General features: G+C 45.5%; 1 protein-coding gene across 1 annotated transcript in view; it reads left to right on the plus strand.

Moving 5' to 3' along the window:
- Positions 1–7534: 7534 nt before the first annotated feature.
- P2RX7 (purinergic receptor P2X 7) overlaps positions 7535–15726 on the plus strand; it is a 41196-nt gene continuing 33004 nt past the window's right edge. The window contains exon 1 of the mRNA XM_003795998.2: positions 7535–7802. Coding sequence (XP_003796046.1) covers positions 7678–7802 — 125 coding nt within the window. The 5' untranslated portion in view covers positions 7535–7677. The remainder of the gene's footprint in view (positions 7803–15726) is intronic.

The following is a 15726-nucleotide window of genomic DNA, read 5'->3' on the forward strand; positions in this document are numbered from 1 at the left end:
ACTATGTCACCCTCCAGAGTGCTGTTGCATCACAGCTCACAGCAACCTCCAACTCTTGGGCTCAAGCGATTCTCTTGCCTTATCCTCCCAAGTAGCTGGAACTACAGGTGCCTGCCAGAACGTCTGGCTGTTTTTTTGTTGCATTTGTCATTGTTGTTTTAGCTAGCCCAGTATGGGTTCGAACCTGCCAGCCTCCGTGTATACGGCTGGCCCCCTACCCACTGAGCTATGGGCACTGCCAACTATATACCTTTTTTTTTTTTGCAGTTTTTGATGGGGGCCAGGTATGAACCTGCCACCTCTGGTATATGGTGCCGGTGCCTTACTCCTTGAGCCACAGGCACCGCCCAGCTACACACCCCTTTTCAAATCTGAAAAGTTAGAGCACCACATCTCCCTGGTTCCATCCACTCTCACTGAATCGCTAGCCAGTTGTTTGGAAATCCTATTTGCAGGAATTTCTTTCTCCCTATTTAAATGCATTTATCATACACTACACTCACCTAATCTTTGAGTTTAATATTTTACTCCATCCAGTTCTCTTAATTTGTCAGTTCCCTTGCTCGAACCAGTTCAATTTCACAGCTTTATCATCACTTTTGATTAATATCTCCAGGGCCATTGGCTTATGTGGGAAATGCCAGTCCCTGGCTTCTGTGCATACACACTCTCTCCTGGTTTTCATCTCCTCCCTGGGTGTGGCCTATGCTTAGTCTCCTTGTTGTCAGTGTCCAGGAATCAGTCCTCAGCTCCGCTCCTTGTCACTATACTTCTTCCTGCCTCCACTCTTACCCTTTCCGTCCATTTCCCAAGGTGCAGCCAAAGAGCATGAGGTCATGCCAGGCCCGTTTACAAACTCGCTGCTCTCAGATACTAGCGGGTCCAAGTAGCTTATTTGAGAGGAAGGAGAGCGGGGAAGTAAAACAGAGAGGGAAAGGCGGCCAGTACTGGAAGTGTTAAAGGGCAGGTCGCTGCTACGTGCGCCTGGACTCAATCTCACTCGGACCTTTGGGAGACTGCCTAGACGTTCCTCAGAGTTGCTCCACCTGGTAATTAATGGGCAGTTAGTTCCCCAGCCTCGGAGCCTCTGTTCTCTGAGACCCACACCACTCTCTCCCCCTCATTCCTTCTTCCTTTCCTCACCTCTCTCCCTCCCTCCCTTCCCGAAGGTGGCCCCCAACCTTGTTTGTTCTGTGGCCCCGCCCACACCCCTAGCTGATTGGACCAGAGGTAAATAGCTAGACCAATCAGGTCCACTCCCTTTGCATTCTGGAACTGGGCCCTGTTGAACTGAGAGCTTGGTTGGACCTTGAGCCCTTGAAGAAGTGGAGAAAGCCATTGTTTAGAAACACAGTGTGTGCACCAAGAGACAAACAGCGGTGGGACAAATGGGAAGAACAATATCGGTGCAGGACAGTTTAGTTTTTGATTGTATTAATAGGTCTCTGAGAAGTTGTGTCACATTTCCTGTGCTTAAATTGTGAGATATGTTTCCTCAATAAAACTGTTTTCCTTTGAAGAAAGTCACTTGTTTTCTGTAACTTGTAACCAGAAATACACAACTTTGACTACCGAATTCACCATTCCAGTCCCAAGACCCAGGATTTGGCTTCTTGCTTCACAAAGAACCAGAGACGACCAAGCTCAATGTTCCCCGCAGGCCATCGCTATCTCTGAACAGCTCAAATGCTTCTATTTTACCTACTGGCCCCCTCAAATGTATACAAAATGCCCCTCCCAATTCATTAAAAACCACTTTCACCACTCTTTCCCCTCATAGCCAAGCATACAGGAAAAGTAGTCCATCCTTTTATCTCCTCTGCCCTCTCATTAGCCCTTTCTTGCACTATTACTTTGTGGGAAGGGGTTTCATTTTGATGCGATTTGAAGTGTCTATGGGTTATTTTGGTCTGAAGGTCCATAGATTGTACAGCAGCTCAGAATGCAGGATTTGTCTGGAGATATAAATTTGGCATCCAATGATTTTTTAAAAAGTAATGTATGCATATGGTAAAAAAAAAAAAATTCAGACACAAGAGGATGATAAATAAGTTTTCTGTTGAACATTTCACTGATTCCCCCAGTTTCTCCCCAAAGACCATTTTGTATATCCTTCCAAATATGCCAGCTTCCTGGGCATGAGAACTGTACAATCACATAGGGGCCCACACTTAGAAGGGCCCTAAATTGGTTTAATGTTTTGCTGTTTTATCTCAAAATTATTTTTTTTTAATTTTTATTTACTAGCTTATTTTTATTTTTTTCTTATTTCCTTACTTTTTGTTGTTGTTGTTCTTGAGTCCCACCCTATGCCCTGAGCAGAGTGCAATGGTGTCATAGCTCACTGCAACCTCAGACTCAGGCTGTGGGCATCCTGCTGCCTCAGCCTCCAGAAGCCACTGGGATTACAGGTGCTCATGGAGGCGCCCAGCTGGATTTTTCATTTTTTTATGAGTCAGGGTCTCACTCTCACTCAGGCAAGTCTCAAACTCCCAACCTCAAGCAATTCTCCCTCCTCAGCCTCCCACAGTGCTGGGTTTACAGGCGTGAGCCACCACTCTCACCTATCTTGAAATTCTTAATTTTTTTTTTTTTTTTGAGAGAATCTCAGTTTGTTGCCCCTGGTAGAGTGCCATGGCATCATAGATCACAGCAACCTCCAACTCCTTGGTTCAAGCGATCCTCTTGCCTTAGCCTCCTGAGTAGCTGGGACTACAAGCATCCACCACAATGCCTGACTATATTTTTAGAAACAGGTCTCACTCTTGCTGAGACTGTTCTTGAACTCCTGAGCTCAGGTGATCCACTCACCTTGGCCTCCCAGAGTGCTAGGATTATAGGCATGCGCCATGCGCCTGGCCTAAATTCTTAAGTTTTGAATACATTTTCATTTTGTACTGGGTCTGTATTTCCAGCTATATTCCATGCATAATTAAACATATAATATACATATATGCTGCTTCCTCCCACCCCCTTTTCTTTTAGCATTTGGTTATTCTTTTTTTTTTTTTTGAGACGGAGCCTCAAGCTATCCCCCTGGGTAGAGTGCCATGGCATCACGCTCACAGCAACCTCCAACTCCTGGGCTCAAGCGAGTCTCCTGCCTCAGCCTCCCAAGTAGCTGGGACTACAGGCACCCCACAACGCCTGGCCATTTTTTGGTTGCAGCCATGATTGTTGTTTGGCGGGCCCGGGCTGGGGATTCGAACCCGCCACCTTAGGTGTATGTGGCTGGTGCCTTAGCCACTTGAGCCACAGGCGCCGAGCCAGCATTTGGTTATTCTTAGAACAATGTGTGTGGAGGAAACTTCCCAGGAAGATGCAATAGTCATTAGTGCTATTCACCAAATATTACTGTTCCTTCTGTTTCTGGATACATGGGGGATGTTAGGGATAGACGGAACAGGGTGAAAGAAGGAAAATAAAATAGAAACAAAGACAGTTCCTGATAGCGAGGTAACTGCCTAACCCAAGATGTTTCAGTATAGCTAAAAGAGCTCTTACTGTACAATAGGTCTCCCAAGATGGGTGTACACTAGACCATAAGAGCTAAGTGTCAAAGCATAAGAGCACCTGTGGTCTATGATAACAACCATCCACAGTCCTAAGAAGGGCACCCTAAAGTTGAACTTTTGATGTAAAGTCCTTCATTGTAATATCATTTATATTTTCTATCACCCCTCCATATAATTAAAAATGGAATTGTGGGAACAATTATGGGATAGAAGTTATATAACATGGCTAATGCATAATCATGAGTTAAGAAATGCATAAACTTTAGAAGTAGATGGAGCAAAGCTAGGAATTAGAGAATAAATACAAGGGGAAAAGTTTGTAAAGGCAGCCTCTCTCACTCGTGAGGGAGAGACTCATTCCTCTTTTTGGAATCTACTATCTGCTTAAAAATTAATAGAAACTGTGCTGTTAACTTGCACTTGCTTGCTTTGTGTGTGGTTTTGTGCCAGTGGAGTCAAAGTGCTTTCAGTTTCACTTGCTAGTGGTGCCTAGGAAAAGCCCGAAACAGGGCTAGGGTATTCATAGCCCCCTGACAGGGGATATAAGGTCAAAGGATTGCATTTCTTGGTTTCTAGCGGTTGAATAAGACCAAGTGACTAGTTTGGACCAGTAAGTAGCAAGCAGAAGTGAGTGCATTTCTAGATGAGAGCATTTAACAGATGCTGTGAGACCATCCAGAATTCTCACTGATCTCTCAAGACAGCGGCTGTTCCATTAGCTTTGATCTCTGAGTGACTACAGAGAAGAGGGCCTTCTGGGTGATCTGGGATGGATATGGAGTGTAGATAAGAAATAAATTTTCCTTCTTTCAAGCCTTGAGGGTTTGAGAGTGCTTTGTTATTGTAGCAAAACATGCCCTAACCTAATAGAAACATAAAAAGTGCTGAGAGAGAATTTTCAGGAACTGCTATTTATGGGGAGAAGAGAGAAAAGAGCCATAGAAAGATAAGACAAACAGTCATAGAGGTAACAGTGGGAAACCAGGAGAAGAGGAGAATCATGGACATCAAGGAAAGAAATTTCTCCACGAAGTAAAAAGTAGTCAATGATATTCAATATGTCCAAGAGGTAATAAGGAATAAAATATGTCAACGAAATCTGGCAACTGAGAAATCATTTAACCTTATTGAGAATGATATCCATGGAGTGGTAGTGGTGGACAGGGCTGAAGAAGTAGACAAGGAGGGACATGAGGCCATCAGGGTAAGGTTTCAGCAGAAAGACAGGAAATAGATGTCTCTGGCTGGTAGCAAGGGCAATCTTGAAGTGATTCATCTATTCTGGACTTTTCCTATAAATGGAATTATAACAGATGTGTCCTTTTGTGACTGGCTTTTTTCACTTAGCATAATGTCTTCAAGGCTCATGATGTTGTAGCATCTATCAGTGCTTCATCCCCTTTTATTTATTTATTTTTTTTTTGAGACAGAGTCTATGTCACCCTTGGTAGAGTGCTATAGCGTTACAGGTCACAACAACCTAGAACTCTTGGGCTTGGAATGATTCTCTTGCCTCAGGCTTGCAAGTAGCTGGGACTACAGGCGCCCACCACAATGCCCATCTATTTATTTATTTATTTTTGTTGTAGTTGGCGTTGTTCTTTAGCAAGCCCAGGCCACCAGCCCTGGTGTATGTGGCTAGTTCTCAAACCACTGAGCTACAGGTGCTGAGCCAGCTTCATCCCTTTTTATTGATGAAGAATATTCCATTGTATAGACAGACCTCTTTTTGTTAATCCATTTTTAGTGGATAGGTGTTTAATTTGTCTGCCTGTTTATTGCTATATTCACTAGTTCTTAGTGCTCTTAGGAATGAATGAATAAATAAATGACATGAACAGAGCTGTCCAAGGTCGCAGAGCTGGTAAGATGTGAAGCCTGGATGGGAAGCCAGACCACTTGTCCCCTGGAGCTGATGTCCTAACTATCAGGCTTTACTTGTGAATCTCTTCTGTTTACAGATGAAGATTGTTGTATCACTCAGTCCTAGGAGGAAAGCAATGGCATACTCAAGCAGGGTAGCTAATGATGGGACCATTTACAAAGATGTAGACAGAGGTAAGAAAAACTAGTAAGAGATAGTTATTAGGCCTAGACTAAGGTAGAAAAATATTAGTTAACTCCTAGTAAATCTCTGTGCAAGCCCTCAACAAAATGGAGTTAAGTCTGGTCCACTCCAAGATAAATGGGAAAGCACTCACTGACTTCTTGCTTGACTAACTCCCCTGAGAAATGGACCAGGAAGTACCATTTGTGCCCGGACTGACCTTTAAGAAATACCAGGTGGAGGGCGGCACCTGTGGCTCAAAGGAGTAGAGCGCTGGCCCATATGCCAGAGACGTAAACCCTGGCCAAAAACTGCAAAAAAAAAAAAAAAGAAAAAAAGAAAAGAAAAGAAAAGAAATACCAGGTGGAGAAAGTACTGAAACTAAGATGTATGACTAACTAACCACAAAATTCTGCTTCTGTACAATGCTTGCTAACTTTCCTGGATGCACCCGGGCAGACTGCTGCCAACCAAGATGCAGACCAAGCCTTAAAAACCCAACCCCTTAAGCACTTGGAGCTGCTCTCTGAACCCCTGTGTAGGGTGTGAGGCAGTCGCCTGCCAGCTCCTCAATAAAGGACTCTGATGTGAATTCAGCTTGTTTAGCAGTGTGGTCTTTGTGGAACTCCTGGGCACAACATAGTGAGCTGCCTGAGACTGGCAACAGTGGGGAGCTCTTACCTCCTCTCCTCCAGGCCTGAAGGAGGAAGTAGTGCTCAGAAGCCTCCACAATAAGCAGCTAAAAAGGGAGGGACCAGGGGAATCATATCCATGTTCACTTCTCTCCAGTTTCCTAACCTGGAAGGCAATGGGGAAGGAGGCCCTCAAGTAGCTCAAATGGATGCAAAAGTAAAAACGTCTAGCTCAGACTGCAAAAGTAAAAATCTGCCTGGCCACTTAGCAGGCTGGAATAACAGGAATAGAAAAGTGAGCTGTAAATATAACAGGCAATGATCTTTCTCTGTATCTGTAAAGTGATAAGACTCCCTCATCTTTGAGTGACTACTGCTTTTTTGCTGACAAAGGGTCTTCAGAAACTTTGCCAATTTGAAATTACACAGCTAAGAATGAAATATTCCACATTTGCCTGGGAGGATCTAAGTCATCCTGATGCAAAGAAACCGCCTCAATTTTGCAACCCATGTGAAGAGTTTCAGAAAAAGAGTTTCTGGACACAACATTCAACATTTATCTTAGTTCTGTCACTTCCAAGGACACAAGGCCCTGAGTCCCCGTTGCAATGCCGACTTGAAGTTGACCACTTTGTACAATCCTGCTTTGCTCTGAGCCCATCAAAACATGATTTCATTTAAACTTCACATTCCTCAGAATGCTGTAATAACTCTATCCCTCCCTTTGTTTGGTAATGTCCCTCATTAGTCAATGCACCTAACTTTTGTTAGACTGCAACTTTGTTCCTGGTGATCTTGGGCTGATAGGACTAGGTCATGGGTCCACCTCCTGGGACAAGAGCAGGGTGGATAGTAAATCTAGAGGGTCAAGCAGGGAAGTCCAGCTTAGAGATATAGTCCTCCATCATCACCACTCCCCAGCAAATCTGATTTCCTCCACCATCTGCAGATCAGGGTATTGTAAAGGGTGGGGGAAGGACTCAGTGCTTCTATACATCTGGGCTAATAAAGGGTCATAGAAATGAATGAATCAATCTCTAAGTGGGACTTGAGGCAATGGAAAGATTTAGGCTCTTTTGGGGGGCACAATGGAAGCTCTGGGTCTCGTGACATTTGAAAGGCTGCCCCTTTCTCTTGACCAAAATCAGCCTAAGAAAGTGAAAGGAAAAACAGGAAAGGGAGAATTCTAAAAATGCCCATCCTCTGAACACCAGCTTTGTGTAGACATCTGGGGGAGGCCAGCTGGGGCGGGGTCCTCTGCCAGCCAGGCCTGTAGAACTTGGCTCTTGTTTATCTCGACACATCTGGGGCAACTGCCAGGGCCCGCCCCCTCCTGCAGCCATTGGAGGAACTAAACGCTAAAGGCTCCTGCTAAGAATCAGTGCATTTCATTTTGCTGTTAATGAGGGGGCTTGCTGTGACCCTGTTTTGAGAAGTTGAGCCCTGGTCTAGACCTGGTCCTGCAGGGAGTGCACCTCTCACCATGGTGGCCTGTTGCAGCTGCAGTGATGTGTTCCAGTATGAGACAAACAAAGTCACCCGGATCCAGAGCATGAATTACGGCACCATTAAGTGGGTCTTCCACGTGATCGTCTTTTCCTATGTTAGGTAAGTGGGGTGTGGGGAGGCCCCCAAATCTCTGTAGTGGCTGGCAGCACAAAACCCCAAGGTCCACATCCTGAATCCCACGTGGTTTTCAAATCTGAGACATGCTCTCACAGCAAGCTGGGCAAGTGTCAGGAAGCAGCAGGCAGGAGGAAGCCGCATCAGGCTGAGGCAGAAAGAATCCATTTCAGCTCTACCCCATGCTTGCCAGGGTGAGCAGGATAGGGCATGCCTGGGGAAGGAGGAAAAACGCAGGGCAACACCCTAGATTCCCAGGGGGAGGCACGGATTCCTAGGGCACACCTGGTGATAATGCTGATGTCTGAGTCATCAGGCTGAGAGGAAGGGATAGGACCAGGCTTGCAAATGTAACTTTAGGTCCTAACCAATGTCAGGAAGGCCTCCTAGTTTTAAAAATAAGTAATTTTTTTAGATATAATTCATATGGAATACAGCTCACCCATTTAAAGTGTACAATTCTTTTTTTTTTTTTTTGAGACGGAGCTTCAAGCTATCCCCCTGGGTAGAGTACCATGGCATCACGCTCACAGCAACCTCCAACTCCTGGGCTCAAGCGAGTCTCCTGCCTCAGCCTCCCAAGTAGCTGGGACTACAGGCGCCCGCCACAACGCCTGGCCATTTTTTGGTTGCAGCCATGATTATTGTTTGGTGGGCCCGGGCTGGGGATTCGAACCCGCCACCTTAGGTATATGTGGCTGGTGCCTTAGCCGCTTGAGCCACAGGCGCCGAGCCTAAAGTGTACAATTCAAAGGCTTTTTAGCATATTCACAGAGTTGTGCAGAGTTTTTTAGCATCACCACAGTCAATTTTAGAACACTTTCATTGGCGCAAAATGAAACCCCACAGGCTCAGTGCCTATAGCTCAGTGGTTAGAGCACCGGCCTCATACACTGAGGCTGGCGGGTTCGAACCCAGCCCAGGGATGCTAAACAACAATGACAACTGCAATGTAAAAATAGCCAAACATTGTGGCAAGTGCCTGTAGTCCCAGCTACTTGGGAGGCTGAGGCAAGAGAATCACTTAAGCCCCAGAGTTTGAGGTTGCTGTGAGCTGTGATGTCATAGCACTCTACTAAGGGTAACATAATGAGACTGCCTCAAAAAAAAAAGAAAGAAAGAAACCCCACACCCTTTAAGCAATCATTCTCAACTCTTCCCTCCATGACCTCTCAGCTCCAGGCACCCCTAATCTACTTTCTGTCTCTGTGGATTTGCCCATTCTGGACATTTCATGTAAAGGAATCACACAATGTGTCCTTTGTGACCGGCTACTTCCACTTAGCATGTTTTCAATATCCATATTTCATTGTCTGGATAAACCACTTTTATTTATCATTCATATGTTGATGGACATTTGCCTTCTCTCTCTCTCTTGGTTATCATGAATAACGCTGCCATGAGCATTTGTGTACAAGTTTTTGTGTGAAGATAGGTCCTCATCGCTCTTGGATATATACCTGGGAGTGAAAATGTTGGGTTGTGTGGTACTTTGTGTCACCTTTGGAGGAACTGTCCAGCTCCTTTTCATAGGAGCTTTTTATATCCCCCCCCCCCAGCAGTGTGTGAGGGCTCCAGTTTCTCCACATCCTCACCAACACTTATTATTGTCTGTCTTTGATTATAGCCAACTAGTGGCTGGAAAGTGGTATCTCATTGGCATTTTGATTTGCATTTCCCTGATGGTGAATGCCCTTTCTTCTCTGTGATGATGATGATGATGATAACTTATATCTATACAGGGTGGCAGTGTAGTTTACTACGATTTAAAGCAACCCGTTTTATAATTCCAGCTATGTCTCCTTGGCCAAGTCACTTAACTTCTCTTAGCTTCAATTTTTGTATCTGTTCGTAGAGTTGTTGTGACAATTAAACAAGAAAAGGCATGAAATACCGTTATCATAGGGCCAGGTGTGATGGTTCATGCTTGTAATCCTAGCACTCTGGGAGGCCAAGGCAGATGGATTGCCCTGAGCTCATACGTTTAAGACCAGCTTTAAGAGTGAGACTCTGTCTCTAAAAATAGCTGAGTGCTGTAGCTACTTGGGAGGCTGAGGCAAGAGAATCGCTTAAGCCCAAGAGTTTGAGGTTGCTGTGAGCTGTGAGCTGTGACGCCATGACACTTTACTGAGGGAGACATAGTGAGCCTCTGTCTCAAAAAAAAGGAGGGGGGGGAAGAAAATCGTTTATCATGATCACTGGCATAGGATATTTTTTTAAATTACCTTTTTTAATATAATAGATAATTTTATATACATCTTTTCCTTTGAGCCTCAGAGTACTTGCATCTAAGCTTGAGGTTTAAGATCTGGAAAAGTGATTTCAAAAATCCTTAACTTCTTTGAGCCTTGGTTTTCTCATCTGTGCTGGCTCCCACAGCAGGAAGTAGGGAGAAGATAGAAGAGCAGAGTGACTTCTCCTGAACCATATCCAGTGGATTTTTCTTTAGGAAGGAAGAATTCAGTTACCAGAGAAAATGGAAAAAGGAAGTGGGGAGGGTAGATAGTGAAAAAACAAATAACTTTTATAAGGTCTTTCCAAAAGCCAGAAATTCCAGGGACTTCTGAAGGCTACTTCTTTTGCCCTTGCTTGTCTCAGCTCTATAACTGGGCTATGGAGACTCTCGCTGGATTATGATTAAGGCTGGACCCATGTGTTCTTATCTCAGCCCCCCCCCGTCCCACAAGGTGCCCTGCTCCTCATTTGGTATGTGGTGCTTGGCCCAGGGAGGCTGCTGACTCACCCTGGTGCTTCACTACCATATGGTTTACTTGTGACCACCAAGCTGTTGCCTAAACCAAGCCCCCTAGGATGACACTGTCTTGGAGAATTCTTTGGGTGTTATTCCTACTGAGTTGAGAAGCTGTAGAAAGATTATAAGCAGAGAAGCAGCTGCATTTTGGGGGGAACTTTCCCTCTTCCCTGGAAATTAATCCTCATGGAAACTTTTCCAGTGGCCACAGAAGACTAGCAAAGGTTGAGAGAGGGACAGGAGAACAAGCTCCACTCCTAGCTGATTCTTCATCCGCAGCCAATGTCCAATGGGGCCAACAGTGAGCAGGGCTGGCTGCTTCACAGCCCCAGGTTGGCTGTTGCTATGGCGACTGTGCTGCTATGCTAATTTGTAACTGTTAAAATGGCCCCCTGTGAGCATGAGTTATCTCCAGCTTAGTAGACATGAGCTCATCATGGAGGTAGAGAAGGCACCAGTGCTGGGAGGAGCAAATCCAAGCCAGGCTTGGCCCCTGAGGCCTCCAGCATCTTCAGAGGCACAGAAACATGAGGAGATTTGCTGCATTCTCTTCCCACCCTTGACTCCTGAGTGATATGATAGAACTTTGAGGGGAGAGCCAAGAAGACCCATTTTAAGAGGGGACCCCTGCATGAGAAGAATCTATGAAACACATAGGACCAAGAGAACAATACATGCAGAGATCTGGGAGTAAACTAGGAACTGCAAGATGGACAGCATGGTCTAGAAGCTGGAGAGAGAGGAGGATGGACCAGGGTAAGAGCTAGAATTTTATTCTCAATGCTGTAAGAAACCACTGCACAGTTTTACACAGGGGGTCTGAAACTATCTGACTCATGTTTCTAGAGACTCTCATAGGCCTCTGTGCAGAGGACAGATGGGGGTGGGCAGAAATGACAGTGAGGGACCAGTGAGAAGGTTACTGGAATCACCAGATGTGAGAACATGGCAACTTGGGCTAGAATGGGAGGGTGGCACTGGAGAGGTGTGGATAAAACTGAGATATATTTTGGAAGCATAACTGATAGATTTGCGAGGAGGTGAAGGATGACCGCAGGTTTCTGGTGGAGGATGTTAGTTTTTACTGATCTGAGAAAGACCGAGGAGAGAGGAATTGCTGACTAACAGGGCGGTGGTAAGACGAGCAGTCAAAACCCCCCAACTGCTACCATCAGCATCACTTTGTTAACAGTCTAACACCAAAACACTACAAAAATCTGGAAGCATATAATCTCAAAAATGAGCATGGTCCTCTCAAACAGATGGCTCTTATGAAAAGCTGCCTTAATGTGGGGTACTCTTGTTTCAAGGTGCAATGGCAGAGGCTTCTCTCCTTTGCCATGGGCTTCTGAGGATGCTGCCCCAGCCCAGCCTGCCAGCCCTCCTGAGTTGTTAGCATAGTGCTAGGAAGAGGATGGAGAAGATTCATGGGACTTACAAGACCGCAGGTATGCCAGCTTGGCCAAGAAAGCAGGGCCAAGGTAGGGTTAGAGAAGCCAGCAGGGCCCAGATTATGGAGCACCTTGAGCTTTAGCCTGAGAAACTGTGGAGAATTGTCTTCCAGCCCCTAGCATTTATAAGAACATTTTCTTTTTTCTTTTTTTTTTTTTTTGAGACAGAGCCTCAAGCTGTCCCCCTGGGTAGAGTGCCGTGGCTTTATAGCTCACAGCAACCTCCAACTCCTGGGCTCAAGCGAGTTTCCTGCCTCCATCTCCCAAGTAGCTGGGACCACAGGCGCTCACCACAACGCCCAGCTATTTTTTGGGTTCAAGCCTTCATTGTTGTTTGGTGGGCGGGCGCGGGATTCGAACCCGCCACCTTAGGTGTACATGGCTGGCGCCTTAGCCAGTTGAGCCACAGGTGCCAAGCCAAGAACATTTTCAAATGTACAGAAAATACTGAGTTTTATGCTCATATTTTCATTTTAGAGAGATCATTTGGCTTAAAATATAATAAATAACACACATACTGAATACCGCTAAGGTATTAGCACGTGTCAGGTTCTGTTTTTAGCATGTGACATGTACACACATTAGCCTACTTGATCCTCACAGATAATCCTATAAGATAGTTTCTTGGCCAGGCTTGGTGGCACCTATAATCCGAGCACTTTGGTAAATTTACCAAGCACTTTATGAAATTTACCAAGTTGTGCAATCATCACTAGTCCAGTTTGAGAATATTTCATCAGCCCAGTAAGACCCCTCACATACACTGGCAGTCGCTCCCCATCCCACCCTCGGCGGTTGCATAGCCCAGGAAGCAACTGCTCTACCCTGTGTCTCTGCAGATTTCTCTTTTCTAGACAAGCTTACTTCTTCTTTCTTTGGCAGAGTGGATTCTATTGTTTAGTACTAGAAAACCTTCCCCAATATAGAAGAAGAAATGATGCCTCAAAAAAGGTAAGCAACTTGCTCAAGGTCACGTAGTGACCTCCTGTAGCTAGTAAGTGGTAGAGCCAAGGCTGAGCCCAAATGTGTCACTCCAGAGTCCATACTCTCACTAATGTAGAGAGTGGGCGGGGTAGGGGTTAGGCAGAGGAAGGGGGACCATTTAGGGAACTACTGAGCTATCCAGATGAGAGCTGATGGTGACCTGGACTGAGATGATAGAGACAGAGGCGAGAAGTAGACAGGTTTGAGTAACATTAGGAAAATAAAACAATAGCATCTGGCAATGAAGTGGCTGAAGGGGAATGAGGGAGAGGATAAGGTAAGGAGTATACCATATTTCTGGGTTGGGCAACTCATGGGTGCTGGAACAACTTATCAGGGTAGGAAATGCAGGTGAAAAAGCCAATTTTGGATGAAAGGTAAGTTCAGAACTGAAGGCGTTGAGTTGGAGGTGTTTATGGGACATACAAATGCAGATGTTGAATGTGTAATTGGACAGATAAATCTGGAGCTGGACAAAGAGATTTATGTATCACCAACACATAAATGGCAACTACAGCCATGAAAATAGCTGCAACTGACCAGCAATAGAAGGCACAGATTAAGAAGCAAGAGAGCTTAGAACAGGCCCCTGATGAGCACTTTAAGGGGTCAGGGTACAGAAGCCCCAAAAGGATTCTGAGGGGTAGCCCCAGAAATCCAAAGAAAGTGAGAATGTAAGCTGGGTGCAGTGGCTCACACCTGTAATCCTAGCACTTTGGAAGGCCAAGACAGGAAGATTGCTTGAGGCCAGGAGTTCAAGACCAGCTTGGGCAACATAGTGAGATTATGTCTCTACAAAAAATAGAAAAACATTAGCCAGATGTGGTAGCATGTACCTGGAGTCCTAGCTGCTTGGGAGGCTGAGGCAGGAGGATCACTTGAACCCAGAAGTTGGAGGCTGCAATGAACTATGATGACATTGCTGTGGTCTAGCCTGGGTGAGAGAGAGGGACCCTGTTGAAAGGAAGAAAGGGAGTAAGAGAGAAAGAGGGAAAGAGGGAAAGAAAGAGAATTCCTGGAAGCTAGGGGAAGAAGTTGAGAGACGTGGTACAGGGTCAGCAGTGTCAGCTGCTGCTGACAGTTCCAGGAAGATCAGATCTGTGACATGTCTGTTGGATTTAGTGGCAATGATGATGTTGTTTACTTGGCAGAAGAGGCTTTAGAGAAGTGGTGGGGGTGGGAGCCAGACTGGAGTGGGTGGAGGAGTGAATGGAGATGCGGAAATGGATGTGGTGACTCATTCTTTCAAGGGACTTGGCTACAAAAAGAGAGACATGGAGTGGTGGTAGGAGAAGGTGGGATCAAGGGGAGGGGGGTTATTTTTAAGATGAGAATTGAAGTTAAAATGCTGTTAGAGAGGAGACAGGGAGAAGTTGATGGGATAAATGGAAATTGTCATCATCATCATCTTCATCATCTTCACCATTACCAACTAGCAACCATGGGCAAAGCCTGTTTGTTCTGTGCTGGGACTGTCTAGTTATTAGACATTTCTTCCTTGTATCAAGCCCAAATCTATCTCCCTATAACTTTTGCCTTTGGTTAGAGTTCTCCCTTATGTTCCTTCTTCTAGTTGATAACTCTTCAAATGGCTGCACATTAATGTCTCTTCCTCTTCCTCCTCTCTCCTCAACTAATTTCCTCAATCCTCTGGCTGTGTGCCCCATAACATGTTGCCTAGCCAAGTTCACATGTCCACCCTCTTGTTTGTCAAGCCCCTCTTTAAAGGTGGTGTATGGGTGGGCGGGGAGGCTCGCGCCTGTAATCCCAGCATTCTGGGAGGCCAAGGCAGGTGGATTGCTTTAGCTCATGAGTTTGAGACCAGCCTGAGCAAAAGCAAGACCCTGTCTTTACTAAAAATAGAACTGAGGCAAGAAGATCTCTTGAGTCTGAGTTGGAGGTTACTGTGAGCTATCATGCCATAGCACTCTATCCAGGGTGACAGACAGCTCCCAACTCTGTCTCAAAAAAAAAAAGAAAGGCTCAGCACCCATAGCTCAGTGAGTAGGGCGCTGGCCACATACATTGAAGGTGGCAGGTTTGAGCCCGGCCTGAGGCCGCTAAACAACAATGACAACTCCAAGCAAAAAGAAAAAAAAAAATAGCTGGGTGTTGTGGCAGGCGCCTATAGCCCAGCTACTTGGGAGGCCAAGGCAAGAGAATCACTTAAACCCAGGAGTCGGAGGTTGTTGTGAGCTGTGATACTACGGCACTCTACCCAGGGAGACAGTTTGAGATTCTGTCTCAAGAATGAATAAATAAATAAATAAATAAAAGTGGTGTACCTACTCTTGCTTTGCTAGTGGAAGCATGAAATGGTTTAAGCCTTTGTGGTTTGGCAAAATGAGTTGTGATATAAAATGTACACACCCTTTGACCCAGAAGTTTTTTCTAAGTGCTTAATATCTCAGGTCTGAGAAGAGGCCTGTGTGAGTATTCCTGGAAACATGAATTTGGGGTGGGCAGTGAGGTACAGTGGTTTAAAGCATGGACTGAGCACATTTCATGGTGAAAGACTGAAAGCTTTCTCTCTGAGGTCAGGAAAACAAGGATGCCCACTTTCACTGCTGCCTTTCAACACTGTACTGGAATTCTTAGCCAAAGAAGTTAGATAAGAAAAAGTAGGCTCGGCGCCTATAGCTCAACCAGCTAAGGCGCCAGCCACGTACACCTAAGGTGGTGGGTTCGAATCCCCAGCCCGGACCCGCCAAACAACAATGAC

This window comes from Otolemur garnettii, unplaced genomic scaffold (genome assembly GCF_000181295.1).
Source record: "Otolemur garnettii isolate 467f Iridium unplaced genomic scaffold, OtoGar3 scaffold00099, whole genome shotgun sequence".
NCBI lineage: Eukaryota > Metazoa > Chordata > Mammalia > Primates > Galagidae > Otolemur > Otolemur garnettii.